This window comes from Scedosporium apiospermum (assembly GCF_000732125.1).
Source record: "Scedosporium apiospermum strain IHEM 14462 chromosome Unknown SEQ_SAPIO_0044, whole genome shotgun sequence".
Taxonomy (NCBI): Eukaryota; Fungi; Ascomycota; class Sordariomycetes; order Microascales; family Microascaceae; genus Scedosporium; species Scedosporium apiospermum.
In genome coordinates, this window is record NW_015971745.1 from 592,671 (window position 1) to 619,609 (window position 26,939).

General features: G+C 52.4%; 6 protein-coding genes and 2 pseudogenes across 6 annotated transcripts; 4 read left to right on the forward strand and 4 right to left on the reverse strand.

Annotated features, from left to right (window-relative positions):
- Positions 1 to 42: 42 nt before the first annotated feature.
- On the reverse strand, positions 43 to 4,380 carry SAPIO_CDS1009 (annotated as a pseudogene; the record flags this gene model as incomplete).
- A 1,150-nt stretch (positions 4,381 to 5,530) lies between these two features.
- Positions 5,531 to 6,640, forward strand: SAPIO_CDS1010 (putative Peroxisomal membrane protein PMP47A; the record flags this gene model as incomplete). Its single annotated transcript, XM_016783751.1, has 3 exons — positions 5,531 to 5,622; positions 5,707 to 6,452; positions 6,525 to 6,640. 3 exons carry the CDS (start codon positions 5,531 to 5,533, stop codon positions 6,638 to 6,640), a joined length of 954 nt encoding a protein of 317 aa, XP_016645943.1.
- Positions 6,641 to 7,083: 443 nt separating this feature from the next.
- On the reverse strand, positions 7,084 to 9,656 carry SAPIO_CDS1011 (uncharacterized protein; the record flags this gene model as incomplete). The annotated part of the gene is made up of 6 exons (XM_016783759.1): positions 7,084 to 8,307; positions 8,369 to 8,833; positions 8,983 to 9,117; positions 9,207 to 9,335; positions 9,402 to 9,469; positions 9,590 to 9,656. 6 exons carry the CDS (start codon positions 9,654 to 9,656, stop codon positions 7,084 to 7,086), a joined length of 2,088 nt encoding a protein of 695 aa, XP_016645944.1.
- Positions 9,657 to 10,412: 756 nt separating this feature from the next.
- SAPIO_CDS1012 (uncharacterized protein) lies at positions 10,413 to 10,854 on the reverse strand (the record flags this gene model as incomplete). The annotated part of the gene is made up of 3 exons (XM_016783770.1): positions 10,413 to 10,496; positions 10,566 to 10,680; positions 10,823 to 10,854. 3 exons carry the CDS (start codon positions 10,852 to 10,854, stop codon positions 10,413 to 10,415), a joined length of 231 nt encoding a protein of 76 aa, XP_016645945.1.
- Positions 10,855 to 11,304: 450 nt separating this feature from the next.
- On the reverse strand, positions 11,305 to 12,802 carry SAPIO_CDS1013 (Uncharacterized protein; the record flags this gene model as incomplete). Its single annotated transcript, XM_016783775.1, has 3 exons — positions 11,305 to 12,092; positions 12,182 to 12,566; positions 12,638 to 12,802. 3 exons carry the CDS (start codon positions 12,800 to 12,802, stop codon positions 11,305 to 11,307), a joined length of 1,338 nt encoding a protein of 445 aa, XP_016645946.1.
- Positions 12,803 to 20,213: 7,411 nt separating this feature from the next.
- SAPIO_CDS1014 (putative glycine--tRNA ligase) lies at positions 20,214 to 22,316 on the forward strand (the record flags this gene model as incomplete). Its single annotated transcript, XM_016783784.1, has 3 exons — positions 20,214 to 20,654; positions 20,738 to 21,832; positions 21,930 to 22,316. The coding sequence occupies 3 exons, from the start codon at positions 20,214 to 20,216 to the stop codon at positions 22,314 to 22,316; spliced, it is 1,923 nt and encodes a 640-aa protein (XP_016645947.1).
- A 1,324-nt stretch (positions 22,317 to 23,640) lies between these two features.
- On the forward strand, positions 23,641 to 25,066 carry SAPIO_CDS1015 (putative 1,3-beta-glucanosyltransferase; the record flags this gene model as incomplete). The annotated part of the gene is made up of 4 exons (XM_016783795.1): positions 23,641 to 23,761; positions 23,834 to 23,934; positions 23,991 to 24,044; positions 24,110 to 25,066. The coding sequence occupies 4 exons, from the start codon at positions 23,641 to 23,643 to the stop codon at positions 25,064 to 25,066; spliced, it is 1,233 nt and encodes a 410-aa protein (XP_016645948.1).
- Positions 25,067 to 25,818: 752 nt separating this feature from the next.
- Positions 25,819 to 26,214, forward strand: SAPIO_CDS1016 (annotated as a pseudogene; the record flags this gene model as incomplete).
- Between the last annotated feature and the right edge of the window lie 725 nt (positions 26,215 to 26,939).

The window sequence follows — 26,939 nt, forward strand, 5'->3', positions numbered from 1 at the left end:
AATCCGATCTTCCCAAAAGGTTAGAGCGTTAAAAAACCACGCTCAATAAGAATCAGCCGGGACGTGACTGCCCATCTTCCCTTCCAACCTCAATTTCTCCCCGACAAGAAGCGAAAACAGCCGTCGGACCAGGAGGTCCTTGTTCCAACCTCCGACTTGCGAGTGGAAGGCCTCGATGACATCGAGATGCCACTGCTCGAGATACATCGATCCTTCCTCGACATCCATCAATCGGTCGAGGAAGCCGTTGCACATCCCCTTGACGTGTGGAAGGATAACCTCGTCGGGGAAGGGTTGCTTGCGACGGTACTGCACTAGAGCATCCAGGTAAAGCCAGTGGTTGCGACTCCACACCCTCAGGGATAGACAAGCCGGGGGCCAGGCCTCCGTCTTCTCTGGCGCCGGGCGTTGTTGTTTGGTGGCTGGTGTGGCGACAGGGGCTTCTTCGATGGGAGAAGAATCCGAGGAAACCGATTCGGTAGTATCCCCGTGTTCCGAACCAGCATATTCGCTATTCTCCTTATCCTCGTCGTCGTCCAGTTGGGTCACGTAGACACGATTGGGAGGTGGCAGCTGCACACTAGGAACAATACCAGCCCGCTTCTGGGCCCTAGCCTCTGCCTGCTGCAGAGGAGAGAGCGCGCTGCTAGCGAACTCCACTACGCGACCGGGGGTCTTTGGCTTCAAGGGCGATCTGAGACACGATTTCGTAGGAGACATGGTCTTGTGCAGGGGTTGTCGTTCGCGTCTCGGTTCGGCGAAGAAAGAGGGGCCTTCTGTCGAACGACGTGGTTGTAAAGCCTCGCTAGGCTTGGAGAAGAGCCAGGAGGAATTTGAGGCAGCTGTAGACCGTGCCGGCAAAGAAAATACTGGGCCCTTCTCCGCCTCGCTGTGTGTTGAGGGGAGGCTAAACAAGTTAGTGGATCGCGTCGACGATGGATCCTCTCGTGTACGGTTCGCCGCTCGACGCCGAGGCGAAAAGTTCAATTTTTGCTCCACGGTAGGAAGCAGAACCCGCTCTGGGGACGAAGGCATCTCTTGCGGCTCCGAATCGCTTGACTCGAGAGACCGTGGTCGGGAACTAGTAGAGAAAAGACTATTTCCTCGCACGGGACTCGGGTTGAACTCCTTCTGTGGCAGCGAAGGGAACAAGGAGTTGGTCAGTTGAGTTGTAGCCGGAGCATTATTACGATTTCGTGGGGCTTGGATCGGCGCGTGCTGCTCGGCCAGGGTGCTATCGGCCCCAAGACGCGGCGGAAGGACCGTTGGGGACGAGAAAAAGTCGGAAAGATTAACTCCGGTCCGCTTCTGGTTCGCGGTAGTGGTGGAAATGTCGGTCTTCTTGCTCTGTTGAGACAAGAGCGAGTATTCGGAAGCGAGACTGTGCCCTTCATGTTCAGGCTCGTGGTTGCTTTCCTGAGGCGCTCGTGACGCGATTGAGCGTGCGAAAGAGCTCTGTCTCCATGTGTTGGGAATCTGCGTCCGGCGTGTGGGACGCGCGGCAGCAGAAGCTACCTTTGTTCCAAACGGCTGCTGTCGTTGTCGTGCCTCCCATGGATTTTCTCTTTGGGCCTCCATCATCCAGATGTCGTCCTCCGTCTCATCGTCCTGCTCGTTTACCGAGCCGCTCACACTGGCTTCTGCAGAAAGTTCTCTCCGGAAACCATTGTTGAGGGAACCAAGAGTTCCAACCGTGCTGGAGGTTCGGGAGGCTACAGTCTCCTGAGGTAAAGGTGCCGCAATGGTTGGTTCAGCGACCCAACTCATCTCATCCGCGTCGTCCACAACGGCACGAGTTGTATCAAAGAAAGAACTCCTCTGAGCTGATCGTTGGCTAAGGCTAGATCGCCGAGTGCTGTCAGTAAGAGCCCTAATAAAGGACGGCTGGCCATTGTGGCCTCGACTAGGCCCGAAAGGGTCATCGTCGACATTCTCCGAAGATCTCGGTGGGGATGATGACTGAGCTGCAGTGGGGCGCGTCTCGCTCATCGGCGCAGCTGAGCCGTCACGACTATTCTTGGCTGCTGAGCCCTTGAAGGGGCTTCCTAGAACGCTCCTGGGTCCCGCGGGGGAAGAATGATCGGACGTAACGTTCTGAAGGGCCCGACCGGCTCTCACAATCGGGGACAAAGTTGGGCGAAGCTCCCGATCAGACGTTACGGCGAGTTTCGATTTCGAGAAGTTGGCATCAGGGAGTGGGGGAAGTTGAGGAGAGGAGGCTGCAACAATGGGCGTAACTTCCGGCTGTCCAAGACTTTTATCCTGGGTAGCTGGTTGCGGCTGGTTGGGAAGACTAACAGAGGAAGCGACCGGTTGAAGAAGTGAACGTCCAAAATCAGTCTCAGGGTCAGCGGCCTTAGTCCCCCTAGGACTAGGTACACCGTCAGACACAATGGGTGAGGGGGTCTCGTCAGGAGTCAATAGGCGGCTGGCATCCGAACGCACGGTGTCGGGAGCTTCACCGTATACAGAATCCGTCTTCTGATGCGAGCCCGGTTGTTTATCGCTCTCGGACTGGTTATATATCGAAGAGAGGAGAGTGTGGGTCCTGGGCGCCCGAGGTGTGGCCGCCTCCAAAACATCTTCTGGAATCTCCGAGAACGAGTCGTCATAAAGGTTCGAGTCCTCTCGAGCAGCAACTCCCGAATCACGCCTCCCAGAGAATCCAGCAGGAGAGAAGCGAACGGGAGATGGTGACTGATTGTGGGTTGCCTTCTCCTTCTCCGTTTGCATGGCCTTGAACGTGAGGAGCTGTCTACTAAGGGGGAGAGCCTTGATACGCCGAGGACTGCCCGAGAAGGTTGGAGACGCGTTTGCCTTGGTTGGAGAAAGAGGCACTCGAGGCTGAGTCGGAGTTTGCTGTTCCGCTTCTGTATGATCCGCCTCGGAAGCAGGCACATCGTCTTGGATTTCCTCTTGTCTGTGTTCGTCAACTTCTTCAACTTCGTCCTGATGGACGCTGATTGGCTCATCATCTTCACTATTCTCCATTCCATTCCTGATGGCTTCGATAGTTCGGTTAATCATTAGGTTTGTTGTCTCGCCAATATCATCAGGCTCAGCGGCATTGGTCCTAGTGCTGCGACCGAAGACACTATTTTGAAGGGATGGGATAGAATCCATAAAGATCATACTGAACTCTTCCGACTGGACGATGGTGTCCTTATCACCGGTAACAGAAACAGATGTGTCCTGGTCAGCTTCTGACGGAATCTCCGACGCAATTTCGCTCGTAGGCCTTCGAACAATCATGTCCACTTCGTCGAGGTCGGTTCCAGTCCGTGGCGTCGATTCCCGGCTTGCGACAGGCGTGGAATCATGAGAGGCGTGTCCTGCAAACTCGTCATAGTTTTCAGCCGCCGCAGGATCTGCTTCCTGTGTCTGTGATGCAGTGGATTTCCGCAAATCGATAGCGGACGATAGGTTGAGTGACCTCATGCGAGGGGCGAGCCGCGGTGTAACATCGTCAGAAAGCGTATCCATCCAAATATCACCCTCAGATGCCGGGATCGATGGCTCCACATCCATCTCCGATGGGATTTCTTCCGCGGATACTTCAATGCTATCTCCATGCATCACAGAGGTGTCGGCGTTGGACTCAGGAAGGATGGACTGCGTCACCTCCTGTTGAGGGGTCTCCTCGATCAAGGGCTTCTTGCGAGGCCGGCCACGCCTCCGAGCAGTAGATGGAGGAGCCGACGACGACGCTTCATCGCTAATAGTCTTTCGCTTATTCACGGTCCTTCGTTTGGGGGTCGGGGTTGTCTGGCCTGGAGCCTCGGATGAAGGCTCCTCAGCGGTGGTCCGTGCCGCTTGTCTACCCCTACCCGTCTTGGGCGTTGTGGCCGGCGCGCTGGTATCTGATGCCAGGTCATCCGCCATATCTAGGGACTTACGAGGACGTCCCGGTGTTGCCTTTCTTATCGGGGTTCTGGACCGCCTTTTTGACGCGCCAGCTTTAGGTGTGGCAGCAGATGCAGACTTGGGAGGTCGACCGCGTCTCCTAGGCGTGATTGTGAATACATCGGCAGCATTCTCGTCCGATTCGGAAATTCCTTTGAGTGGAACAGTAGTGGTCGTCGTTCGCTCCCTTCGACGGATCACGGGCGTGGTTTTCTTCGCCGGCGATGGTGAGGTAAACAGGCGGCGACGCGTCTCCCCGACCGGATGGCCCGACTCGACGGTCACGAAGAGCTTCTGGGGAGATCGGTCGTCTCCAACTTCAAGTTCGAAGGTTTGCTTTCTAGGCGAGGAACTGGATCCGAGAGAGACGAAATGTCGAGTTTGTTGACTCCGAGTGACGCGGCGTGCAACACTAGAAGTTAAAGACTCATTGAGAGGATCTGGTGAGGACATTAGGTCCTCACTATTGAATGCCATGATGGCAGTGTGAGGTTCGTGGTGGGTGATGGGTTGTTGATGATCACGCGTGCACAAGCAGAGAGACAAAACACGCTAGAGTTCACAAACAAAAGACGCCCTCTCCTGTACAGAACGGAAAATCAAAAACAGCGTGTACAAAGGGGGGAGCCTAAAGATATGATCATGACGAGGATTCAGTGTCAAACAAGTCGAAGACACGACGCAGAATCGAAGGGGTAACCTTGGATCAATATCGCTGCTAAGGTTACTTTGGCGATGGCTGGTAAGTTTAGGTGAGGAGTGAAGTGGATGCAGCACGGTTGTGAAGCCCAGGGTTTTTCTCCAGTGTTTGTTTACTTTTATCCAATTAGGGCGAGTTGGGAGTTGGACGGCAACCCGCTAAATCTACGGGCACTTTGGAGTATACAAAAGGCAAATTATTACAGCAGGGAGGGTCTGACCAGCTCAGGTACCACTGTACTAGGATACACAGGTACAGGTCACCACAAGGCAAAACGTGTCGGAACTTCCCTTGCTCCTGGTTCCGAGGATGTACCCCACATTTCTTCCGTTTAATTGCCCAGATATAGATTATGTCATCGTCAACGGTCTCTCTCAGTTCTCTCAATTCTCTCGATGCTCAACTTTGCCTCGTTATCGCCTAGCGTCACACCAGATTCCGCTAGCATTTGATCGTGGGGAAACCACAACCAGTGGTCATGGCACGGTACAAGTGATACAACGCCCCATTTTCCCATTTCTCGCGTCCCCCATTTTCTTCACATGCCGTGGTGATGACATAATTCCCAAATCCCCTCTTTCCCCTTTCGGGACACTCACAAAGTCTCGGCTTCGAGAATCGCCTTCGACCTCGGCTCTCCACAGATCGCGGAGATTGGGTTGATGCATCAAACTCTCATGAGTTGGAGAGATAAAGTTTCCCAAAAGTCCATGTCCTGGCTGGCCCGTCGCTACTTATTTTCTTTTCTGATCTCCATTCCCTTTTGTCTTTAGAACCAACCGGCATAGTATTTCCCGAAACTCGACGTTAGACCTTTTGTCTTATATCACGCTCCCTTTTGTACCTTACAACTCTCTCTCTCTCTTTTCTTTCCTCGGCCTTATCGGAATCATTTATATAGCTTCTTATATATAAAACTTGCCCACCATGTCCTCCAAGCCCGCAGCTATTCCCCAGAATGACAATGTGGCTCACGCCCTCGCCGGCGCCGGCGGCGGCATCCTGTCTATGGCCCTAACGTTCGCCACCCCGGCCTGTCCCGTTCCCGCCTCCCACCCGCCCCCGTTCAGTAACTAACATTCCATGTCCGCTCGCCCCAATAGATACCCCCTCATCACGCTCTCCACCCGCGCCCAGGTAGAATCCAAGCGCGCCGAGTCCCGCTTCCTCGATGCCGTCCAGCGCATCATCGCCCGCGAAGGCATCGCCGGTCTGTATGCCGGCATGGACTCTGCGCTCTTCGGCATCAGCGTCACCAACTTCGTCTACTACTACTGGTACGAGTGGACCCGCGCCTTCTTCGAGAACGCCGCCGCCAAGGCCGGTCGCGCCACCAAGAAGCTCACCACTGTCGAGTCCATGATCGCCGGCGCCATCGCCGGTTCGGCCACCGTAATCATCACCAACCCTATCTGGGTTATCAACACGCGCATGACGACCAGGGGCCAGGTCAAGCCCGCCGACGAGGAGTCCGGCGCTGGTGCGGAGGAGAAGGCGCCTGCCAAGCCTCGCGGCACTATTGCTACGCTCCTTGCGCTACTTAAGGAGGAGGGTCCCAAGGCTCTCTTCGCCGGTGTCGTGCCGGCTTTGGTGCTCGTCATCAACCCCATTCTCCAGTACACGCTCTTTGAGCAGATGAAGAACTCGCTTGAGAAGAAGCGCAGGATCACGCCTACCATGGCCTTCTTCCTAGGCGCTATCAGCAAGCTCTTTTCCACCACCATCACCTACCCTTACATCACCGTCAAGAGCCAGATGCACGTCGCTGGCGCCAGCGGCAACAAGGAGGGAATGGTCCAGACCATTCGCCGTCTGATGAAGGAGGAGGGCTACGCTGGCCTCTACAAGGGTATGTTATTTCTTTCATTGATTGCATTCGGCTCTTCGGCCTCAAGCTAATGCGACTCTTTTGTTTCTTTAGGCATCGGTCCCAAGGTCACTCAGAGTGTCCTAACCGCTGCCTTCCTCTTCGCTTTCAAGGATGCGCTTTACACGCAGACCATTAGGCTGCGATTGGCCGCCGCCAAGAAGGCATAGATGACCAGCAGCCGCCTCCGCTTTCACTTGTAGACCAAGAACCAGAGCCCGAACGTGAAACCCTCGATGCTCGATCCAAGTGAATGCTGCCTTCTTATGATCACATTTCAACCTAATCAGGTATTAGGAAACAGGGGGGCTCAAGGACAGAATGGAAATGGGTGGGGTGCAATACGAGACGAGGCGGAAAATGAAGCAAGTGCATGTATATGATACCAAGGAGAATCCCATAGCTGGGACATGAAAATGCGAAGCTGTCGGGATAGTCGTGCTACGGGAGGACGGGAGGGGCCAATTGGCAGTGCTACCAGCAGCACCTGCCCACGCGGCTGTATGATTATCGCCCAGTATAACCACGAAGAGATTAGACTTCTTTTTTTTTCGTTCATCTTTCTTTTGTATTCAATTCTATACCCTTTCCTTCTTACCCGCCGTCTTGTTTTTCATGCAGGAATAATTTTAGGTACAATCCACCATTCGTGATACGCTTTGCTCGCCTCCGCTACCTCCACTTTCGCCTTCACCTCCCCATCAGGCCCCGCCGCCTTTACCATCTTCTGAAGAGTAGCGACCCCAACACTTATCGCGATGCATGACTTCAGAGAACCCTTCGTCTTTTCTAGCCATCCCTCGTAACTCATACCGGAGAAGGTCATCGACTTATCAAGTTTCGACATGCTGTCTAGGCTCTTCCGAGCGCTCGCCGCGGATTTGGCTGCGCTCTCGAGTAGGTGCTCCGTAGAGAGATCGCGCTGCTCCACGGCGTCCTTGAATAGCTGGTACGGAATCATCTCGGGTACGCCGATGGTGCAAAATGGGCGCATCCGGAGCTCGTAGCGAAGTTCATCGGTGCTGTAGGGTCGGGGCGGAGGCTTTATGAGCGAGAGGCGTAGAAGTACTGTGTACAAGCAGGTGAGGCTATCGGATAGATCCCACGTTATGGCGGACTCGAGGAGGGCAAATCGGAGGAAGGCAAGGGACGCAATGATTTGACGGTCCGCGTCCGCCCGACGCTGGTTCCTCGGGTTCCTCGCGTGTACGTCGACAAAAGACTTCGTCCGTTCGAGAAGTTGGAAGCGCTGCTTGCTCAGGTAATTGAGGTACCAGTACATGGCTGCGAGCTCGTCGTTTTGGTAGACATCTAGTTCAAACCCTAGCTGGATGATCCACTTCATCAACCGGAGTTTGTGAAGACATGCCCAAGATGAGAGCGGTAACGATTGCGTCGGTGCAGGTGGGTTCCCAGAGAGGCTGATCGTCAGCGGTTGTTCTCCTGTCAACTGCGCTAATGTTTGGTCTAGTTGCTCGGCCTCCCCATGAAGGTAATCCCACTCGCGGACGAGGTGAATGAGAGTGCGGCGTACTCTGCACCTGTTGAGGCATAGCACGCGCAGAATCTCAAAGTATATAGGCGCTGTCTTTTGGCGGAACTTTTCCATGTGCTGGGCAATCATGAATCGGGGGTCATGGGTGACCTCTATTTCGTCATAGGACCGGTCTAACAGGGGGCTGTACGACATCGTGAGCATTGAAAAGTCGTCGTCCATGATTTGGCGCATGCTCTTATTTCCCAGAATCACCATGTCGTTGAATATGAGCCCTTGGATGAGACATCGAACGTAAACTAGAGGCTGCGGTTTCCTGGACTGGAAAATTGCAACGGATGTCTATTGAGGAGTGGGTTAATACTGTAGCTGTACGGAAAAGGAGGGAGATTTGACTGCTCACCAATAGAGATTGGGGATCCGAATAATCAGTAATGTTGATCGCCGCCAAGCTGTCTTGAAATAACCTCGTCAAATGCCCAGTTGCCTCGTCAAGGCTCAGCTCCACAATCGGCCTCGGCGGCATAGTGCTAGCAAGTTTCTGCTGTATCTTCGCACTAAACGAGTCCGCAACGCGAGTGGTGGGAACAGTTAAAGACTTGTTGAACACGCCCAAAGCTTTATTAGCTTGGGTCCAGGCGTCGTAAAGACCAACATGGTCAGCGGTATCTTCGGATGCGATAGTCGCTCGGAGGAAGGCTTGGCGGAGCGAAATTCGAGCACTGAGAGCGTCTAAGACGTCCTTGGGCATAGACCCTTTTAAGGACTCCAGGAGGGATGCCGCCTCTTGTAGGCAGTCCAAGACGTCATTGTGGTTAACAGCATCTAGGAGCGTGCGACTGTATGTGTTGCTCACGAAATCTTCCTCCTAGAACGGGCGTCAGCAGCTGCAATCTACCAAGCCGAAGGAGAGAGAGAAAAAAGAAAGCGTAAACCGCATTCGAATGGACCGACTTCGTAGTATGATTCGCTTTTTATGCGTTGAGCGACAAACGCACAAGTCTTCAACAAGCCTACGCAATACGCCCGGAGCACCAATGAGAGAGGCGGTCGCTGATACTCCGAAGGAGGGTCCTTGATAAAGTCTGCATCATGGATCGACTCAGGATTCGGCATAAGGATCTCCTCGACGTATACGCATGTGAAAAGCGTCTGCGATAAGGGATATCCAAGATGCCAGGCCATCTACGACTCATCAGCGGATTTAAGAAGACCCAGCAAGGGAAGGATGTAAGGAGTACCTCATGGCACAGTAGCTGGTCCATAATACCGAGAACTTCATCCGGTAGAAGTTCTCTCCTCACGTCATACACTTCCCCAAGCTCATCGTGAGGGTCCTCGCAGGCGCTATCCATCTTGGGGTCCATGATCTAGAAACCTTTAGCACTGTCGCAGCTGATAAGCGGCTTGAAGCACAATCACAAAGATGAACATACTTCAAGGGCCCCAACGGACTCAAACAACGTAAAGAAGCCATCTTTGACGATCTCTCCCGGTGGCAGCGCTACAACACGTCAGTCCCGCTTTACCCACGAGATATCGGAAAATACACCCTAGTGGTGTCATGCGAAAAAGCGGCCAGATCTTATCTCGGTCGCAAAAAGGCTGGAACGGATGCGCTTACTAGAAGCAGCCTTGGTAATTTTATGCGTTATGTCTATCGCAACCACGGCGGCGCTCTGGCTCGCCATATCGGGCGGCTGAGGCGGCGGCGGGATGTCATAGGGGTCGTTCATTGAAAGTTCTGTCCTTGACTGTTTGGTGGGATGGTGTGAGTGTGGAATGTCCCGGAGCAGCTTGTAAATCTCGATGCTGCTAATGCCAAAAATAAGTGGGGTTCTTTGGCAGAGTCGATAAATCGAAAGAAACGATTTTCGGGTGAAAGAAATTCAATGTTCCTTTGTCGGAAAAAGAAAACCTAGTAAAGAGGAGATGATGGCATTTTTTGGGCAAATGTTTAACGTTGAGTGAGGTTGAGAGCAGCATGAGTAGTTAGGTTGAGCTGAGAGTTGAGGTGGATTCCCTAACAGTTCCGACGCCAGGCCCAAGCGAGCCCAGTGACCAAGACCCATTCTCTTGATGTTGATCCCGCTCTACAATCAAGGCCGGGGCGGTTGAGACGGCTCGAGGCAATTATTGGTGGAGGAAACCAGCAGCGGCTCCCAGCAAATGGTGTGGAATACAAGGCAGTGGAACACAGAACATCGCCTCCTTCTGCATCGTGAGAACCAGACAATTACCGTTGTCAATAGACACACTGGATTGATGCCATTTAATTCTATGGTACAGACACGGCCAGCACCAGAGCAAGAGAGATGTCTAGCTCAATAGGGGCCCCTATCTATGAACACGCCCATCGATTCATCTCCGTCCATCCCCATCGGGTCCGGCTTCCTCAACTCAAGTCTACCCCATCACCAAACAAAAGGTTCGTCATCGGGTTTGGCTTAAGCGCTCTTCGCGGCGACGGCCTCGGCCGTGGAGGCGGCATTGGCCTGGAGGAGGCCCTGGGGATCGCTCTGCTTGCCGTTCTAATCCATCGCATGTCAGTAAAAAAAGAATTCCACGACCTCTAGGGCTCCGTCCGGAATTTTCCTTACCGCCCAGGTCGCGATCTTGAGGTCAACTTCGCCCCTACGCTCGGCGGCGATTCTCTTATCCTCCTTCAAGCTTCGGCGCACGGCACGGGCGGCGACCGCGAGGTAGCGGTTGTAACTAGAATTGAATCAATCGTTGGTGAGCTGTTTTTCCATTTTCCGACCCTCCCCAAATTATCATCCATTTTCGTTCGTTCCAGCAACGGATCAATCGCGCGAATTCGGCTCGGGTGGGTAGGAAATAGGCGAATTGAACTTACGTGATGCCGGCGGCTTTCCACGCAAAGGACATTTTGGCTGGTTTTGGGAGGCAATGAGAGATTCGGTCGGGGTTGAGGCTTTTGGTTGTTGGCTTGGTGATGTTTTTTTGGATGGCTCAATTGCAGCAAAGACTCGGATCTACGCAAGGCCGAATTCGCCTCGGGCACGAGGAGATCACGTGCAACGTAACGTGACCATTTTGAATTTGAGCCACGAAGTCTGGCGATGACTCGGCACTGTCCCTATCGCGCGGTGCTCATTTGAATCACATTCGCTTCAAAAGAATCTCACATCCAATTTCATAGTCTTCAGTTCAACCCCCTGATATCTCGAACCAACTTAACGTACATGTTCGCAGCTTGCGTGTTTCACAGCTGCGACCGGGTATCTTGACGCCCAACAGAACACCAACATGTAAAAACAGATATCCCACCAAAATAAGCGAAAGAGAAAAGAAGCCCAGAAACCTCCACAATGTCCGTCACCGCAGTATCTCCTTGAGTGACGGCAAAAAGACCAAACCAGCGGTGACCGCAACCCCAAGGAGTGTTCCCCAGAGAATAGAACCCGCAATCACCCCATCTTGAAGCACAATTACATGCCTATTCTCAATCGGTACAGTCGGGTCGAAAATCTTCGAGACCCACGACTTCTTATCATACGTCGCGACCCAATCCTCTTCAGAAAAGTCATTCCTGGGACCGAATGTCTGCAGGGACTCCTTCCGAAGCGGGTCAACGAAGCTCATGACCGAGTCGGCCGTATTCTTTCGAAGATGTCTCTTGGATCTGCGGAAGCTCTCAGTCTCAATGTCCGTCGGCTGTTCCCACGGCCGGAGCTGCTTTCTGTTCTTAAAGTGCAAGAACATGCACATGCCGCTTGCTGAGGCTACCAAGCCGCAGAATCCCATAACCCATAGCGGACCGGTAACGGCGCGCAAGGGTTTTGGCCAGTCCATTATCATGAAGAGAACGCTGAGCCCGATCGCCGCGAGTAGCATGAATGTGTTGAGAACTCTGATGAGCACGAGGAGTGGTCGGTTCACGTTGCAAATGCTCCAGCTGATGAAATTGGGGTGGAGCTCTCCCCGAAGCATGGCCTCGGCACTTATAAAGGCTGGAAGCAGAGCTGATGGATGTGTAGTGTGCTCGGCCGCATGTATACAGGCTGCTCGGTCGGTGGCTGAGAGTTGAAGCTGTCGTGGCGACCCAGTCATGACGTAGTGGCGAATGATTTGATTGATCTCGTCTCTGTAAGGCTGAGCGCTGACTGCATATCGGAGATCTCAAGTCAGAATCCTGGTTTGTCCTTCGGCAGGCAGGTACGGTATGGGGCCAGCACAGTGATGGTCCACTTACAAGGTTCCCAGTTCCGGCCCTCTTCCTCCTCGTCCGTCTTCTCCATAGCCACGGGCCCAGGCGACCTAGGCAAAGAGAAATTGGTGGCAGATGGGTTGCTGCGGTGGGTCCTCTCCGGTGCAAGAGTACTATCCGATTTCTCGGTAGCATCTAGAAGGTCGAGTATGGCTCCCAGCTTGACTTTCTCCTTCAGACTACCGTTGCGGCTATGCGATGTGACAGGGCGCTTGTTTTCCGGGTCCCATTTTTCCGCCATGGACTTCTTCTTGGACGATAGTGCCATCCATCTCTTAACGTAATCACAATACCAGAGAAAGAACTGGAGTGTTTCGGCTTTGTGTTCGACATAGACTAAGTAGTCCATGAAGTCGTTCAAGGAGCAGGGCTAATCCATCCTCGTCAGCACTGGACACGCACAAAAGTCTAGAAACTCAGAGAGTCTGGGGAGCATCCTACTTGCGGTGTCTTGTTTTTGGCAATCTCTTCGAATCTGAGATTGGGATGAATCCACTTCTTGGTCGCTTTCGCCTTCTTCTCCAGCGCGTCAATCCTTAACGTCTCTTGCCTGTCCAACTCCCGACTCCTCTTCCTCTCCGGCCCACTATACATGAGAAGAGTCATCTTTCTGGCTAGGAGTGGTGTGGAGTGGAAGAGAGAAAAAAAGAGCAAGGGGGTGGGTGGTGGATGAGCAAAGGCCCCGTATAAGACGATCTTCTTGATTTCCCTGACAGGGTAAAACGAAGGGGCCGAGGGAAACCCCAGCCGTGGCCAGGTGCGGACGAGCCGGGGATTTAAGAAGGGAGTTACGCACGGGAATGGATCGACTCGCTAATAAGTGGACTATGTCGGGCACATCCCACGTCAAGAAGTGGTGGAGGGCACCTAGATCGGAGGGATCTTCTTCGCCAGCAGACTGTGGATCATGTATGAAATTCCCCGCCCAAGCTGTCAGATGTTTCGGCGTCGATAATCACTAGCTAGTAGCTTGGCAAAGTCGAGGGGTGGAAGTGGAAATGTAGGAGCTTCAGTGGGGGGATGAGATGGAATGCTGAGGAGAGAGGGCCTGGAAGATACCACACGCACACGGGAGGAAGGGGAGGAAAAGATGTGATGGAACGCTTGAAAATCAAAGGACGGATGTGATGTCGATCAAGTAGTTCAATCCACTAGATACCGCCAATGGATTCTTCCAAGCCCCGTCTCGCCCAGTCGCTTCGTTGAGGTGTGGCGTGTCAGTTGGTAGGTTGGATGCATGCGTCCAACCAAGGTAATCATGAACACGAGAGCGCATCCAGACATCACTTCTTATCGGATATGATGGCGCGAAAGGAGACGGCAAAGCAAAAAGTAGCGGTTTAAACTTCCTCTCTCTTATCATCAGCTCCCGAAGCCGAAGTGGGAAGAGCTGGAGGGATAAGAATAGCTAGCTCATGGTGATGAGAGGCATCGATTCAAGGGCCACGATACAAACCCTGAAAGGGTATCAATCTCAAACACGAGTGAGTTTCTTTCTCAATGCAGTCCGTCCGGGATGAAGAGGTGGCGAGGAATGTAAGTTGCCAACATTCCATAGCCCTAGCTTTTCCGGTACCTGCATTGCAACTGGTTTGTTAGGCATTACATCGCAGCGTTACAACCCGACATGCGACTATCGCCATGCTTTCCCAAGTGTCTTGCGTGCGGGTTTCAGGGTAGTTCTAGCTTTAGGTGGCTGGCGTTGAGTGCCTAGGAAAAGAAAGAAGCAGAAAGGCAGAAGTGACGACTAAATTCGTGTTTTACCACATCCGGACGCAGCATGCATTCTCTAGGTCGTATTTCAACCCCTACCTGGACTGTGAACCGGGAATGCGGGCTTAGTGAGTGGATCATAGGACTTGGACCGACCGGGCTCCGGATCGGGGACCCTTGTCCAAGGCTTAGCCTCTGTGAATGATTAGATTGAGGCGAGTAGACTTTGTACCTTGCAGGGAAATCTTGGAGGATCCCCATGCAGTTAAGGTTTGAGCTCCAAAGAGGCGGTTCATGCTCCGCCCTTTGCGATGGGGCGCAACCAGAAAAGAGCATGAATGGCGAAGGCCCCATGTGAGGTTTATAATGCGTTCCTAGAACCCGCTACCAGTATATATGCATTCCATGCAATTGGGGGCCAGCCGGAAGCCGGAGGCTCAGTTGTGAGTGAAAATATATAGTGTACTCTGCAGTAGGGCGTGGTTTTATGACGAGAGTCAAGCATCGATATATCAGCAAGTGAATCCTTCACCCAACTTCATCTATTCTGTTAACCTTTCTTTAAGTTTGCATCCCTAGCAAACAGAATGTACGAAGTACTTACACACAAGATCCGACGCCTTCGTAGGATAGAAGACAAATCCAGGAAATTTCCGGAATTATTTTTCCCTGCCTTCTATCTCAAACACAATCCGCGCCAGATCCCGGGTTCCAGCATCCCATTTCCTGGTTGCCCTCTTCCCACGTCAGGTTTCACAATGTCGATCACCAGCAACACCGACGCGAAAACCGCCCAAAACCCCTTCTCTTCCCCCCCCCCCCCCCCAAATCACCCCTAACCTTCTTGAGGCACGAGGTAATGACGATGGGGTCCCTCATAGCTATGCGGCTCTGGCGAGGAATGCTATGGGTGTCCTCCTTTACGGAATTAAAAACCCCGAGAAGGGCCCAGATAAGAAGAGATCCCCCAAGGCGGATCGTTTGACCAATAAACATCATGACCTATTCACGTCAAGCGGGAAGCCCAAAAGCGAGCGAAGCCGGGAGGAGCCTGTTAGCATTCAGGCTCCATACCCAAGTCCTCCTCGCTGTGACACGCTCGACAAACTCTGGGGCAAGGCATCTGCGAAACCGCCAGCCCGGTCCCGCGCTCCAGAAGAGGGGGAAAGGCAATTCTTCCAGTTTCGCTGACTCTAAGAGTCCATACTATCTTCCTAACGGTAGGACGGAGCCCCTCACTTTTAGGCACCAAGGGCAGCCTCGAGATGCCCAAGGTTGTGGACTTCGCTATGCTTATATTTTTGCCATTTCAAGATCTCAAAATGTCTGAAGACGATTTTTAGAACTGTAGATACTACACCCAGTGCGATGAATAGTTTCCCAGTGCCTTCCGGCAGTCTTGGAAGACTCTCCTCGGCACACTTATTTCCTCCTACCAGAAAATCTTCCCCCTCGGGAAATTGGCGACGAAGCAATGTCCACTGATTTACCTTGCAACGGGGCTCGGGGCTCCTCGAAACTTGTGCCAAAAATGTGGCTTTCTGTTTTCGATCCGAGGGTTCCGCACACTCGCCTCTACAAATAGATTTCGTCATTCAAGGCTGGAAGCCTTCTCGGATCGGACAAGTTGCCACTTCTGTCGCTACCTATGGAGTGGAGACCTTATCGGTGCCGCGGCTACACCCTCTCCCTTTCGGTGTCTACGTGATCTGAAAGAGCCGCCGGCGGGGAGGGCGCAACGGCTTGACGTCCGCAAATATCAGAACTCGTGGGTGGTGATGATTCCTAGCTTATGGAGGATCCCTGAAGACGATGGGCGAGTTGAGTACCAAATGCCGTCGGCTGTACAAAGCGAAGAGATTTCCTTCGATGCTGTCTTCGTACGGATTGAGTCTGAGAGGGGACGCCTGTTGTGGGAGTTTCCCGCACTACGTGTGGTTGCCGCAGAGGGTATGTCAATAGACTCGATACCATCCGGCCGGTTTTCGGGGTCGCATAAGTACGGAAGTATCAATCCAGTCTTACTGACTCCCCTGGGCAGAAGATCCCTGCTCCCGAATAACTTGCATCCGCCCTTTGGAATGGACAACCCTAACCGTCGAGTCTGCACCATGGCTGAAGGAACTGGTTGAAACCTGCCAAACAACCCATGCTCACTGCCAACCGCCAACCGCCAACCCACTTCCCTCTCGTCTCCTTTATGTGCGAGCGAATGGGTCATAACGCTTGACTGTTCAACTTCGTGTTACTCCCAAAGGAGGTCAAACGGGGCAATATGCTGCTCTCAGTTACTGTTGGGGAGGACCTCAGACGTTTTCGCTGCGGCGCGGTAATCTCGAGGAACTTCAGCGTGAGGATAGGGACATTACTACGCTTCCCAAAACACTTGCCGATGCTGCTCTCGTCACTTACCATCTCGGACTGGAATACTTGTGGGTTGACGCATTCTGCATTCTGCAGGATTGCGTCGAGGACAAACGCCGCGAGATTGGACGTATGTGCGACATTTATCAAAACTCATGCGTTACAATCTCGGCAGCCACGGCGAGCTCGGTAAGCGGGGATTCCTCGAGGCGACAGGGAAATTCAGCGGGAGGTATCCTTCGTGCTCTGTGTCTGTGGTGATGACTGATGGAGAGAAAGAAGGGCAGAGCCCGCAAGGGGCCATTACACTGGTACCCCAGCACATCCAAAACACCGCGGCCTATCCTATCAACAAACGAGGTTGGACTTACCAAGAGGCCTTGCTATGCTCCCGACAGCTCGTCTTTGGAGATCTGGAGCCGTTTCTTCGATGCCAAAACCATTATCCGTTGGTAAAGGCACAGACGTGCGTCGAGTATGTCAGCGCACGACTACAACCGCAGTTCCTCATAAATGGCATCATATGTAACGAGGAACGCGGAATCGACAGGAAAGACGGAATCCATCACGACCGACGGCTGGAAGTTGTCTGGGAGAAAATGGTTAACGAATATACGAGTCGTACGCTTGGATTTGAGGAAGACAGACCTCACGCAGTTGCCAGCATTATAGACTTAATATCTAGGACCACTGGCGACGAGTGCGCTTATGGCGTTTGGAAATCATGCGCAGTCCCATGTCTCATATGGGCCGTAGCACCTGTTGAAGGGATTGAGATACGCCCCATCCTCCGCCTACCTAGTTGGTCCTGGATGTCTGTCACAAGTCCAGTTCAGCTTGATAGGATTCCCTATTTGTGCGATTTGGAATCCTCGGTTGACTGGGAGCATGGACCTTCATCAAAAAGGCTTCAAGTTTCATGTCGAGTTTTGTTGGAAGATGAGGTATTCAATGGTCATTCACTCCTTCTGGACTACATGCTTGATTTAGGTTTCCCAACGACAGTGCAATCTCACGAGGTCCGGAACAGACCTCTGGTTGGTGAGACTCTTTATTTTCTAGTGCTTGGGCGTCTAATAGACCAAAGATTTATAGCACTGCTTGCTGCGTCTGTCGGAAGCAACGTCTATTGCCGCCTCGGACTAGCTGAGTTAAGGGACTCGGACAGTATTCGCACTAGAAAGAGGAAAATGATTAGCCTGGAATAGATTTTGCATATATTGTGTCTGCTATACTAAGGTATATATATATATATATACATATGGGGACGCCCGAAGGGGCGGCCAGGATACTGCCGAGAGACCAAGCTTGCTTGAGAGCCAAGAATCAAAGAATGTGACAGAAACTCTGGTGTTTATACCACCAACACCCCGTCACCGAAAACTAGAGGACGAATCACAATGTCCAGGAACCCGAAATCGCCGGAAGCCGGCCTTGATTGATAACATGGGTTTCTCATGGAGATAAGCATAAAGTTGCTCTCCAGCTCTATGCCGCTTTTCAGAGGACAGTTCCATCTCGAATCTGAACACATCGGCAATGCCAAACAAAAATCATGCCTGCCTCAATAAACCAACCAATTCAGAGGCTAAACATGAACTGCAGCCGGACCAGGGCACTCCTGCACCGATCGCTCAAGAAATGAGCTCGCTTCTCTCGACTGCCAGCATGGTTCTCTCGATGGCAGAGGGGTGTAGTGTCCCGCTGATTTTGAGGGGGTAATTCTCCTGGTGGGTGTGACGATCGGTGGCGGTGTAAGGGTCGGAGTCTCCGGTGTTCGGGGCGGCTCCGGGGAGGCAAGTCTAGAGATTCTCGGGGTAGTAGCTGGAATGAGGGGCAGGGACGGAACTCTCTCAGGGAAGTGGTCAAGAACTTCCCGAGTATAGGCGGGAGGCGCTTCCTCAGGGGGATATCCCCTTGGTATTGGACGATGTGGATGACTTGGTCGAGGAGGAAGCGGATGGCACGGAGGGCGGCCAGGACGGTCGTCATAGGGTGAGCGTTCTTTCAGCTGCATACTTCTCAACAGTCCAGACTCGCAGTTACCCCGAGGTGTGGTCTTCAAGCTACAGATTCGATGGCCCGAGGGCAGCTTCTTAGGCGTCGGCTGTAGGTCTCTCACTTGATGGGGGCCGCGGCGTGGCTTGGATGGAGGCAGATTGTCCTGGAGAAGTTTGGTCTTCTCCGCTTATTTGAACGACGAGTAAAGGCAGTCCAAGTTTTACTTCTGTCGAGGAAGGCATACACAAATGATGAGGCAAACACTGATTGTATTGATATTGAGGAAAGCTAGGGAGAGAAGGAAGAAAGGAAGGGTTCTACGAACAAAGGAAAAAGGGGGGGGGTATCAATGTCTATGCCGACGAGTAGAATAGGGTCTACTGAAGTGTCTGGTAGATTAATCCCCAGGCTAGGTATCGAGGGCGCCAGAGGGTCACAGAACTTGCTGTATCCGAATAGCCGGCGTATAGCCAAGTTTTCGTCTCTGAAGAGGCCTGCATGAGGTAGCAGCGGCTCCTCGCCATCCTCGGGCCGTATGTTAATAGTCGTCTTCATTGTGGACGGCCAATATCTGCAAGGAGATGTGAGACGGCAATCGGAGAGTAGGGTCCATGTCTTGTGGTCTCTACATTGAACTCCCCCGATGATTCTCTCCGCCACGGACACAGGCTATAACCAACGTCGAGGCTCTTGCGAAGAGCCTATTCTAGCTCGAGGCGGGATACAAGCTCAGGCAGTAGTGTCACGTCAAGTCACAAGCGCGATGCTTCCTCTTGATTTTCTCGAGAAGACTTCTAATACCTGCCAATATAGAACTTGCATGTGATCAATGGCAGAATTGATAAAGGCCAGGCCTCAAGTTCATGTATGAAGAGTAAATCAGAATAACTAGCACCTCAAGGGCGCCAGTGGCCGATGGTACATGTAAATTGAGTAGCATGAAAAGCCAGAGAGAGAATCAACATACAATCAGCATACCACGAAGCATATGCAATACAGCAGGCTCGCTTAGGAAAGATAAACGCGATAAAACCAATCGAATACTTCAGTTACAGAAGAAAAATCATGACAATATATCGATTATGATCCGGCGCCGGTCGTGAAGTGCATCAACCGAGTAGAAAGACTGATCGGCGGTTTGGTGATGTTGGCTGCCAACAGACCTGTGATGGGACAAAGAATATGACGGAGAGGAGAAAGAAGAAGGAAAATTGGTCAAGCTATAGACAGGATATGCTATTGAGGCATGAAGGATATGATATTCGTAAGATCAATTGTCAAAAATTAGTACACTTAAAGCATTGAATCTACTACGACTCGAGAGCAGCTCCAAGGGCGGAGAGGAGAGGTCACCGTCACCATGCAGCTCGTTCTCCATAAGATCTTTCAACTCGGACACGCGACTCGGAGGCCACTTAGCTTTGGTACGCTCCATCAGCATTCCCGACTGTTTCGGGCATCCAATCCATTATCTTCCAAGATCCAAATCTCGAAGCTTTACAAAACCATTGCCCCAGAGTGAGTTCCTGAGTTTCTATAAGGAGCCATCAATAAATCTCGCACCCTTTTCTACGCAGCCCGGACGCGCCGCTGTCTAACTAGGTGGTCCTTTGCTATGGCGTAGGCGTATATTGTACAACCTTTCGACAGCACTAGATCTGACGTATTTGCATAGGCTTTCCGTGCTGTTGGGCCTGGACGTGCTGCTACCCCGCGGAGAGTCTGGATCAGCCAACGATTGACTCACAGTATGCAACATCATGAAGTACGAAAGTATATGTAAATGTAGCGAAGGAAGACAATTGACTTTTCGGAATCTTGAATCTTGGCAATTTAAAGCGCTGCTTCTCCCTCATCCCCTCAATGCAAGCTTAGCTTCCACAGCGAGTCAAAGCGAAAAAAAAAAAAAAAAAAGTCCCAAGGTACTACGAAATTCGAGATGCCTGATACAACCACGCTCACTGGCGAGGCCTTCAGCCGCACCAACTTCGAGTCTCTCCTCAAGCGCCGCTTCTTCTTCACCGAATCCTTCGAGGTGTATCGCCAAGCCGGCGGCTTCAAAGGAGACAACCGCGGCCTCTACGACTACGGCCCCCCAGGATGTGCCCTGCAAACCAACATCGTCGACCAATGGCGCAAGCATTTCATCATCGAGGAGAGCATGATGGAAGTAGACTGCACCGTTCTCACGCCCGAGCCTGTCCTGAAGACGAGTGGCCATGTTGACAAGTTCGCCGACTGGATGTGTAAAGACCCGGTCAAGGGCGAGTACTTGAGAGCAGATCATCTCGTTGAAGGTGTGCTGGAGACCAGATTGACGAAGCATCGACATACTTTGCCTGCTGAGACGATTTCTGAATATGAGGAGATCCTCGCCAAGGTATGGCTCAATATCCCCAACTGACCTGGGCTCCCCAGTGTAACTTGAGATGAATGAACGTTTACCCTTCTGTATCCTAACAGATCGATAACTTTGATGGCGACGAGCTCGGCGAGCTTATCCAACGCCTCGATATCAGAAACCCCAACGGCAACGGCGAGGTCCTACCCCCAGTCCCCTTCAACCTCATGTTCAAGTCCTCAATCGGGCCCAGCACCGCTTCCCCAGTCTACCTCAGACCCGAAACTGCCCAGGGCCAATTCCTGAACTTCCGAAAGCTCCTTGATTTCGGCCAAGGCTCCATGCCGTTCGCGTCCGCAAGCGTCGGCAAATCCTACCGAAACGAGATCTCGCCACGTTCCGGCCTCCTCCGTGTACGTGAGTTCCTCATGGCGGAGATTGAGCATTTCGTAGACCCAGCCGCCGGAAAGCGCCACGAGCGCTTTTCCGAAGTTGCCCACATAGAGCTACCCTTTCTTGACAAAGACACGCAGCTCTCGGGAAAGACGCACGTCACCACCAAGACCATCGGCGAAGCCGTAGCCTCGAAGATGGTTGACAACGAAACGCTCGGCTATTTCCTTGCCCGGGTGTACTTATTCCTCCTCAAAATTGGCGTCGATAAGAATAAGCTTCGCTTCCGGCAGCACCTGGCCAACGAGATGGCCCATTACGCCTGCGACTGCTGGGATGCAGAGCTCTTAACGAGCTATGGCTGGGTGGAATGTGTGGGGTGTGCCGACCGCAGCGCGTATGATCTTACTGTCCACGCAAAGGAGACAGGGGCACCTTTGGTTGTGAAGGAAGCGCTGCCGGAGCCGCGGAAGGTGACGAAGTGGCATGCCACCTTGGACAAAAAGAAGATTGGCCCGCAGTTCAAGAAGGATGGCAAGAAGGTGCAAGATGCCGTCGAGGTTTTGAAACAGGACTCCCTCGAGGCCTTGGCTGCGGAATTAGCAAAGAAGGCGGTGGTCACTGTTCCGACGGCCAAGTTGGAAGATGGTGCGACGTCGGTTCAGCTGTCCAAGGATGTTTTGGCCATTGATCAAGTTACGGTAACCGAAACGACCCGCGAGTATACGCCAAATGTCATTGAACCATCATTCGGTATTGGGCGTATCTTGTACAGCCTCCTTGAGCATGTCTACTATTATCGACCCCAGGATGTTGCTCGCGGTGTAAGTATCCCCCGACTCTCCCATCTAGATTTCCCTACGCTTTGATGGAGAAAGGGGGTTGATCCCCGAATCAGTAATGCTGACCGGGAGGAACTAGGTTCTTGCCCTTCCTATTGCAGTCGCACCTACCAAAGTTCTAATCGTCACATTGTCGAGCGGCCAGCAGTTCATCCCAGCAGCAAAGAAAATTTCGGCCAGACTGAGAGCCCTCGGAATCGCGAATAACATCGACTCCACCACCGCCTCCATCGGCAAACGGTACGCCAGGAATGATGAGCTCGGTACGCCGCTGGGCATCACCGTTGATTTTGACACTTTGAAGGACGGGTCGGTGACTCTGAGGGAGCGAGACAGTATGGCGCAGGTTCGGGCCTCGGAAGATGATATTATACAGGCGGTGAGAAATCTTGTAGAGGGTTTGGAGAGTTGGGAGCAGGTCTCTTCCAGACTACCTGCATTTGAAGGGCAGAGCCAGGTCGCATAGAGAGACTAGGAACAATGGAATCTTCGTGAGAGATGTAAGGTAGTTAGATGTTGCGAGTTGCCCAGACCAAAAGGCAGCATTGGAAGCTCGGAGACCACAAAGCCTAGGGTTCCAGCTCGACAACGCGAGGCGCTCAAGATCAAAGAATCCTGCTGGTAATAATCACCCGCCCGCAGGTCTTTTTGTTTTCTGTCATCTCCTATGCCCGTAATCAGCCGAGCACGAAATCCGCAATCTTGTAGTGACCAAGACATAACCGCGCTTGTTTAGAATCACGCGACTGTCCAAGTGAATATAGAGGCGAGTTTCTGGGGCTCTGGGCGGATTACACAGGTATAGAGGACAACAATACAAGCTCAAGTCTGTTCTCTTGATTGAGGTGGTGAATAGGTCCTTTGCCCCTCTATGGCCTGTCCATGATAGCCTGACTACTTCGTCTGACCTCTGTGTTCTTCCTGTCGTATCGTACTACGGATGTGCGCTTGATAGATCGGATCCTTGCCTAGTTTCTGGACATTCGATCCTCGAGTGTGGCTTTTTGATTTGCTGCTAAATTGTTAGTGTCAACCGCCAAGCCTTGGCCATAACCTGGTGATTCTTCGTATTAAGAAGTTATCTGCTCTGGGAACCTTCGCATGTCGAATACAGAGCATGCCAGTGAATCGGGGCAGCGAGTTATCTAACTTGATGTCTACTTCGTAGGTATGTCGCATATATATTGATCCCAGATTCTCTGTAGATAAGCAACCTGCTCCTCCGGAGGTGGAATGGAGCCGGGAGATGCGACACTGACAACAAGGATTCAGGGTCTGGTTCACAACCATGCTCATCCTGGAATATCTAATTTATTCTGTTGATCACACGCCGTAATTAGTGGACGGAGTGCAGACGATTGGTTTCCTCCATCCGCTCCATTCTCGTATTTCGCTCGTTTGCTCTCTTGTCGGGTCCGTTTCCGTTTGTTTCACCTCGTCCGGATTGTTTCTGTCTGTATCGTTTGCTCCCATTGCTTCACAAGAGTCGGGTGCAACAAAGACGGCACAGCTCCGACTATCAACTTCCCGAACTTGTTTCGTGAGCTCGCGTCATTCAACGCGCCGTGTTCTTGGCACTGGAGCAAACTCGCAACATTGCGCATTGTGAATGATATTTCAAAAGGGCACGAAGGAGCAATTCGCATCTTTGTTGTCCGCTCTTTGTCTCATAAACTCGGTCTCAATTCCAGCTTGACTTTGTTATTTTACCAAAGGAAACAATAGCCAAGAGGACCTTCTCTCCCGTATCACCTTGACAGAGAACAACAGCCCACCACCTCGATGTCACCATGAGAGCTCCACAGCTTCTCTCCCTTCTCATGGCCGGGTTAGCCTCCGGTGCCCTCCCGACCATCGAGACATATGGAAACAAGTTTTACGATGCCAATGGCAAGCAATTCTTCATGAAGGGTAAGGCATTCAATGGACGCGCATCGAGAGGGATGAGACCGAGTAGTTTGCTAATGGACGAATATACTTAAGGGATGTCGTATCAATTGCGACCCAAGGATCCCCTCATCGACTCTGACCAATGCGCCAGAGACATCAAGCTCATGAAGGAGCTCGGCGTCAACTGCATCCGTGTTTATCACGTTGACCCCAGGCCAACCACGATGGCTGCATGAACGCCTTTGATGAGGCGGGAATCTACGTCACCGTAGACCTCGACACCTTTGACACTTTCATTCTCCCCGTAAGCTCGAATAGAGGGAAAAAGAGATTGGTAGTCCTCGATCGGTGTACTAACCTTCATGTTAGTACGAGTCGTACTGGAACTCCACTCAGTTTGCGAGTTACTCTGCCGTCATGGACACCTTCATCAAGTACGACAACCTCCTAGGCTTCTACGTCGGCAACGAGATCATCTCCAAAATGGACCAGTCCCATTCCGCCCCCTTCATCAAAGCCGCCGCCCGCGACATGAAAGCCTACCGCGACCGCAAGGGCTACCGAAAAGTCCCCATCGGCTACACGGCGACGGACATCGTCGAGCTGCGGCCCATGCTCCAGGACTACCTCACCTGCGGCGGCAACGAATCCGAGATTATCGACTTTTTCGGCCTCAACGCCTACGAGTGGTGCACGCCCAACACTTACGAAGGGTCGGGCTACCCGAAGCTGCAGGAGATGGCCGAGCAGTTCCCCGTGCCCATCTTCTTCTCCGAGACGGGCTGCATTATGGGGAAGGAACCGAGGGCGTGGGAGGACATGGATGCCATTTTTAGCGAGCCCATGATTGACGATTGGAGCGGGGCCATCGTCTACGAATGGATCTACGAGCAGAACCAGTACGGTATCATCTCGTACGGCCCCGGGCCCGTCGACCAGACTATCACTACGGGTGATGTCTTCGACGGCTTTACGAGGAAAGGTACCCCGACTCCTAGGCAGCCGGACTTTGACAACTTGAAGACGAGGTGGGCTTCCATCACGCCCAAGGGAACGCCGAAGTCTGAGTACGATCCTAGTCGCGTGGTGTCAACGAGGGAGTGTCCGAAGGCGACGGCCGGTGGATGGGAGGTCGATGGAAACGTGAGACTACCAACTTTGGACGAGACTTTTTCAGGGTCGTTCACGCCTAGTCCGACTGCGGATCCCGGTACGGTACCGAAGGAGGACGCGGAGGATGCGGAGGATGCGGCGCCTGCGAGGGACGTTTTGGGATTCCATGCGGGGGTGGTTGCGGGTGCTCTTATCGTGGCGCTCTGGTTGTGAGATGGTGGTAATTCTTTCTTGTACATAATTGACGGACGAGCAGACGGGGGCAGTCCTCAGGAATGAGGAATCGGCTCGTGTTTCAACCGAGGATCCATGTTAGTTGTAAATAAATGGCGATACCCTGGGCTCGTACATAGAGTGAAGAAAGGAAAGAAGGAAAAGGAGCCAAGGTGTGATGCGGGAGGTTGGTCTCCAGAGTCATTTCTACAACGGCATAGTATCAGCATTGTGATATCCTCGTCTCAGCCCAGAAGGGAGGAAGGAGGAGAATAGAGGTGGAAAATCAACCCGACATGTGAAGGGCATCAAAACAGGGACACTAGGAAGGTCCACGATTGAGGAAGGAACAATGGGAGGCGGGGGAAAGCCCAATGTTGAAGACACGATGCGTGTCAAGTTCTGGAGTGGGGAGAGTGCAGCCTGCATCCTGCACAGGGCACGGGTAGTCGTCCAGTCCCGGTTGCGAGTTCAATGTTGTCTCCACGTCCACTTACAGCAGTGAGATGATTGCCAGAGGCTCTTCCTTCGGTTCGTTTATAGAGGATGCAGCCTCCATCGCACTTTCCGGTGTTCTGCCTCGAACTGGCTGCTCCTTCCGTGTTCCTGAGAGTATCTGCCTGCCCTTCACAGCCAACATCGTAGGACAAGTTTTGCTACGGAGCACTCATTCTCCCTTCCTAAGCTCTCTTATCTCCCTCCCTAAACAGCACCATTCTTTACTCCAGTATTTCTAAAAGCCTCACGATTTCATGGCCGAAACAGCCCTCTACGCCAATTCCATCCTACAGCAAGCAACCAAGGCCAACACGATGCCTACTCCGATCCCACCACGCCCCTCGAACCCGAGGCCGCGCCGCGTACCAGAACCATGTCCTCTCCGCTCCATATCCAACAACTCCGTCCGCCGAATGAGACGTTCCCCTCTCGGGTCCGAAATCCTACCCGATGGCTCTCGCAGGGGTGGAGTGTTGTACCAACAGCGCCAGAGGCTCAGAAGACAACGGGCCGCCTATCGATCCGCGAGCTTTTGGCTTGTGGCGGGTGTGCTCGCCGCGGCGTTGAGCGGATTTATTGCTGGAAGAACCTGGGGTTTCCAGCCTAGTGTTCCGGACGAAGAAGAAGAACAGACTGTTCAGTCCGAGTGAGAGGAGACTGTGTAAGTAAGAGAGGGACACAGTGTCTTCTTGTTTGCCTACAGGATTTCCTCGTTCAATTGGTCTGACGCTGGGGATTAGTGAAGATCTACCCTAAGCTTCATCCACGCTTTCCTACGATGATAGACACTGGGTCTTTGATGGTGCCGGAAGACTAGGTTGCAATGAGATCTGTCCACGCCAAGGTTGCAAGAATGGGAAGTCGGGGTCGCTTAATATAATCGGAGAATGTAACATGGTTGGCAGCTACGTGTTGGAGGATCGGTGCCGCCAGGGCGCAGAAGCAATGGCTGTGCTGTGGTTGTTTCCTCCTCTCCGCCTTTCCCAAGGAATGATTAGGACACGATGCTCTTTCATCTAAGATTATCATCAGCCAAGTTCCTAGATTGTAATAGGATGTGGTCGTGTACATCGGTAGTATTCCTAGTTAAATTATACTGCGACTGTGAACAAACACCGAATCCTCGGCACACAATCGATGGTCGGACAATTGAACACTGAATCATTACATCGACCAACAACAAACAACGAACAGCCAAGATCGAACATGGTGTCAGGATTCGGCAGGCAGCAACCTCACCTTTAATTTTAAAAGCTGGCATTTCCGAAACCTTTACTCTTACTTTCCCCAATCCAAGCTTGGAAGAGAAGCTCTAATCCCTTCTTCCCAACTCAATTCCAACATAAATTGCACTAGAACCCAATCCAGGCACCAT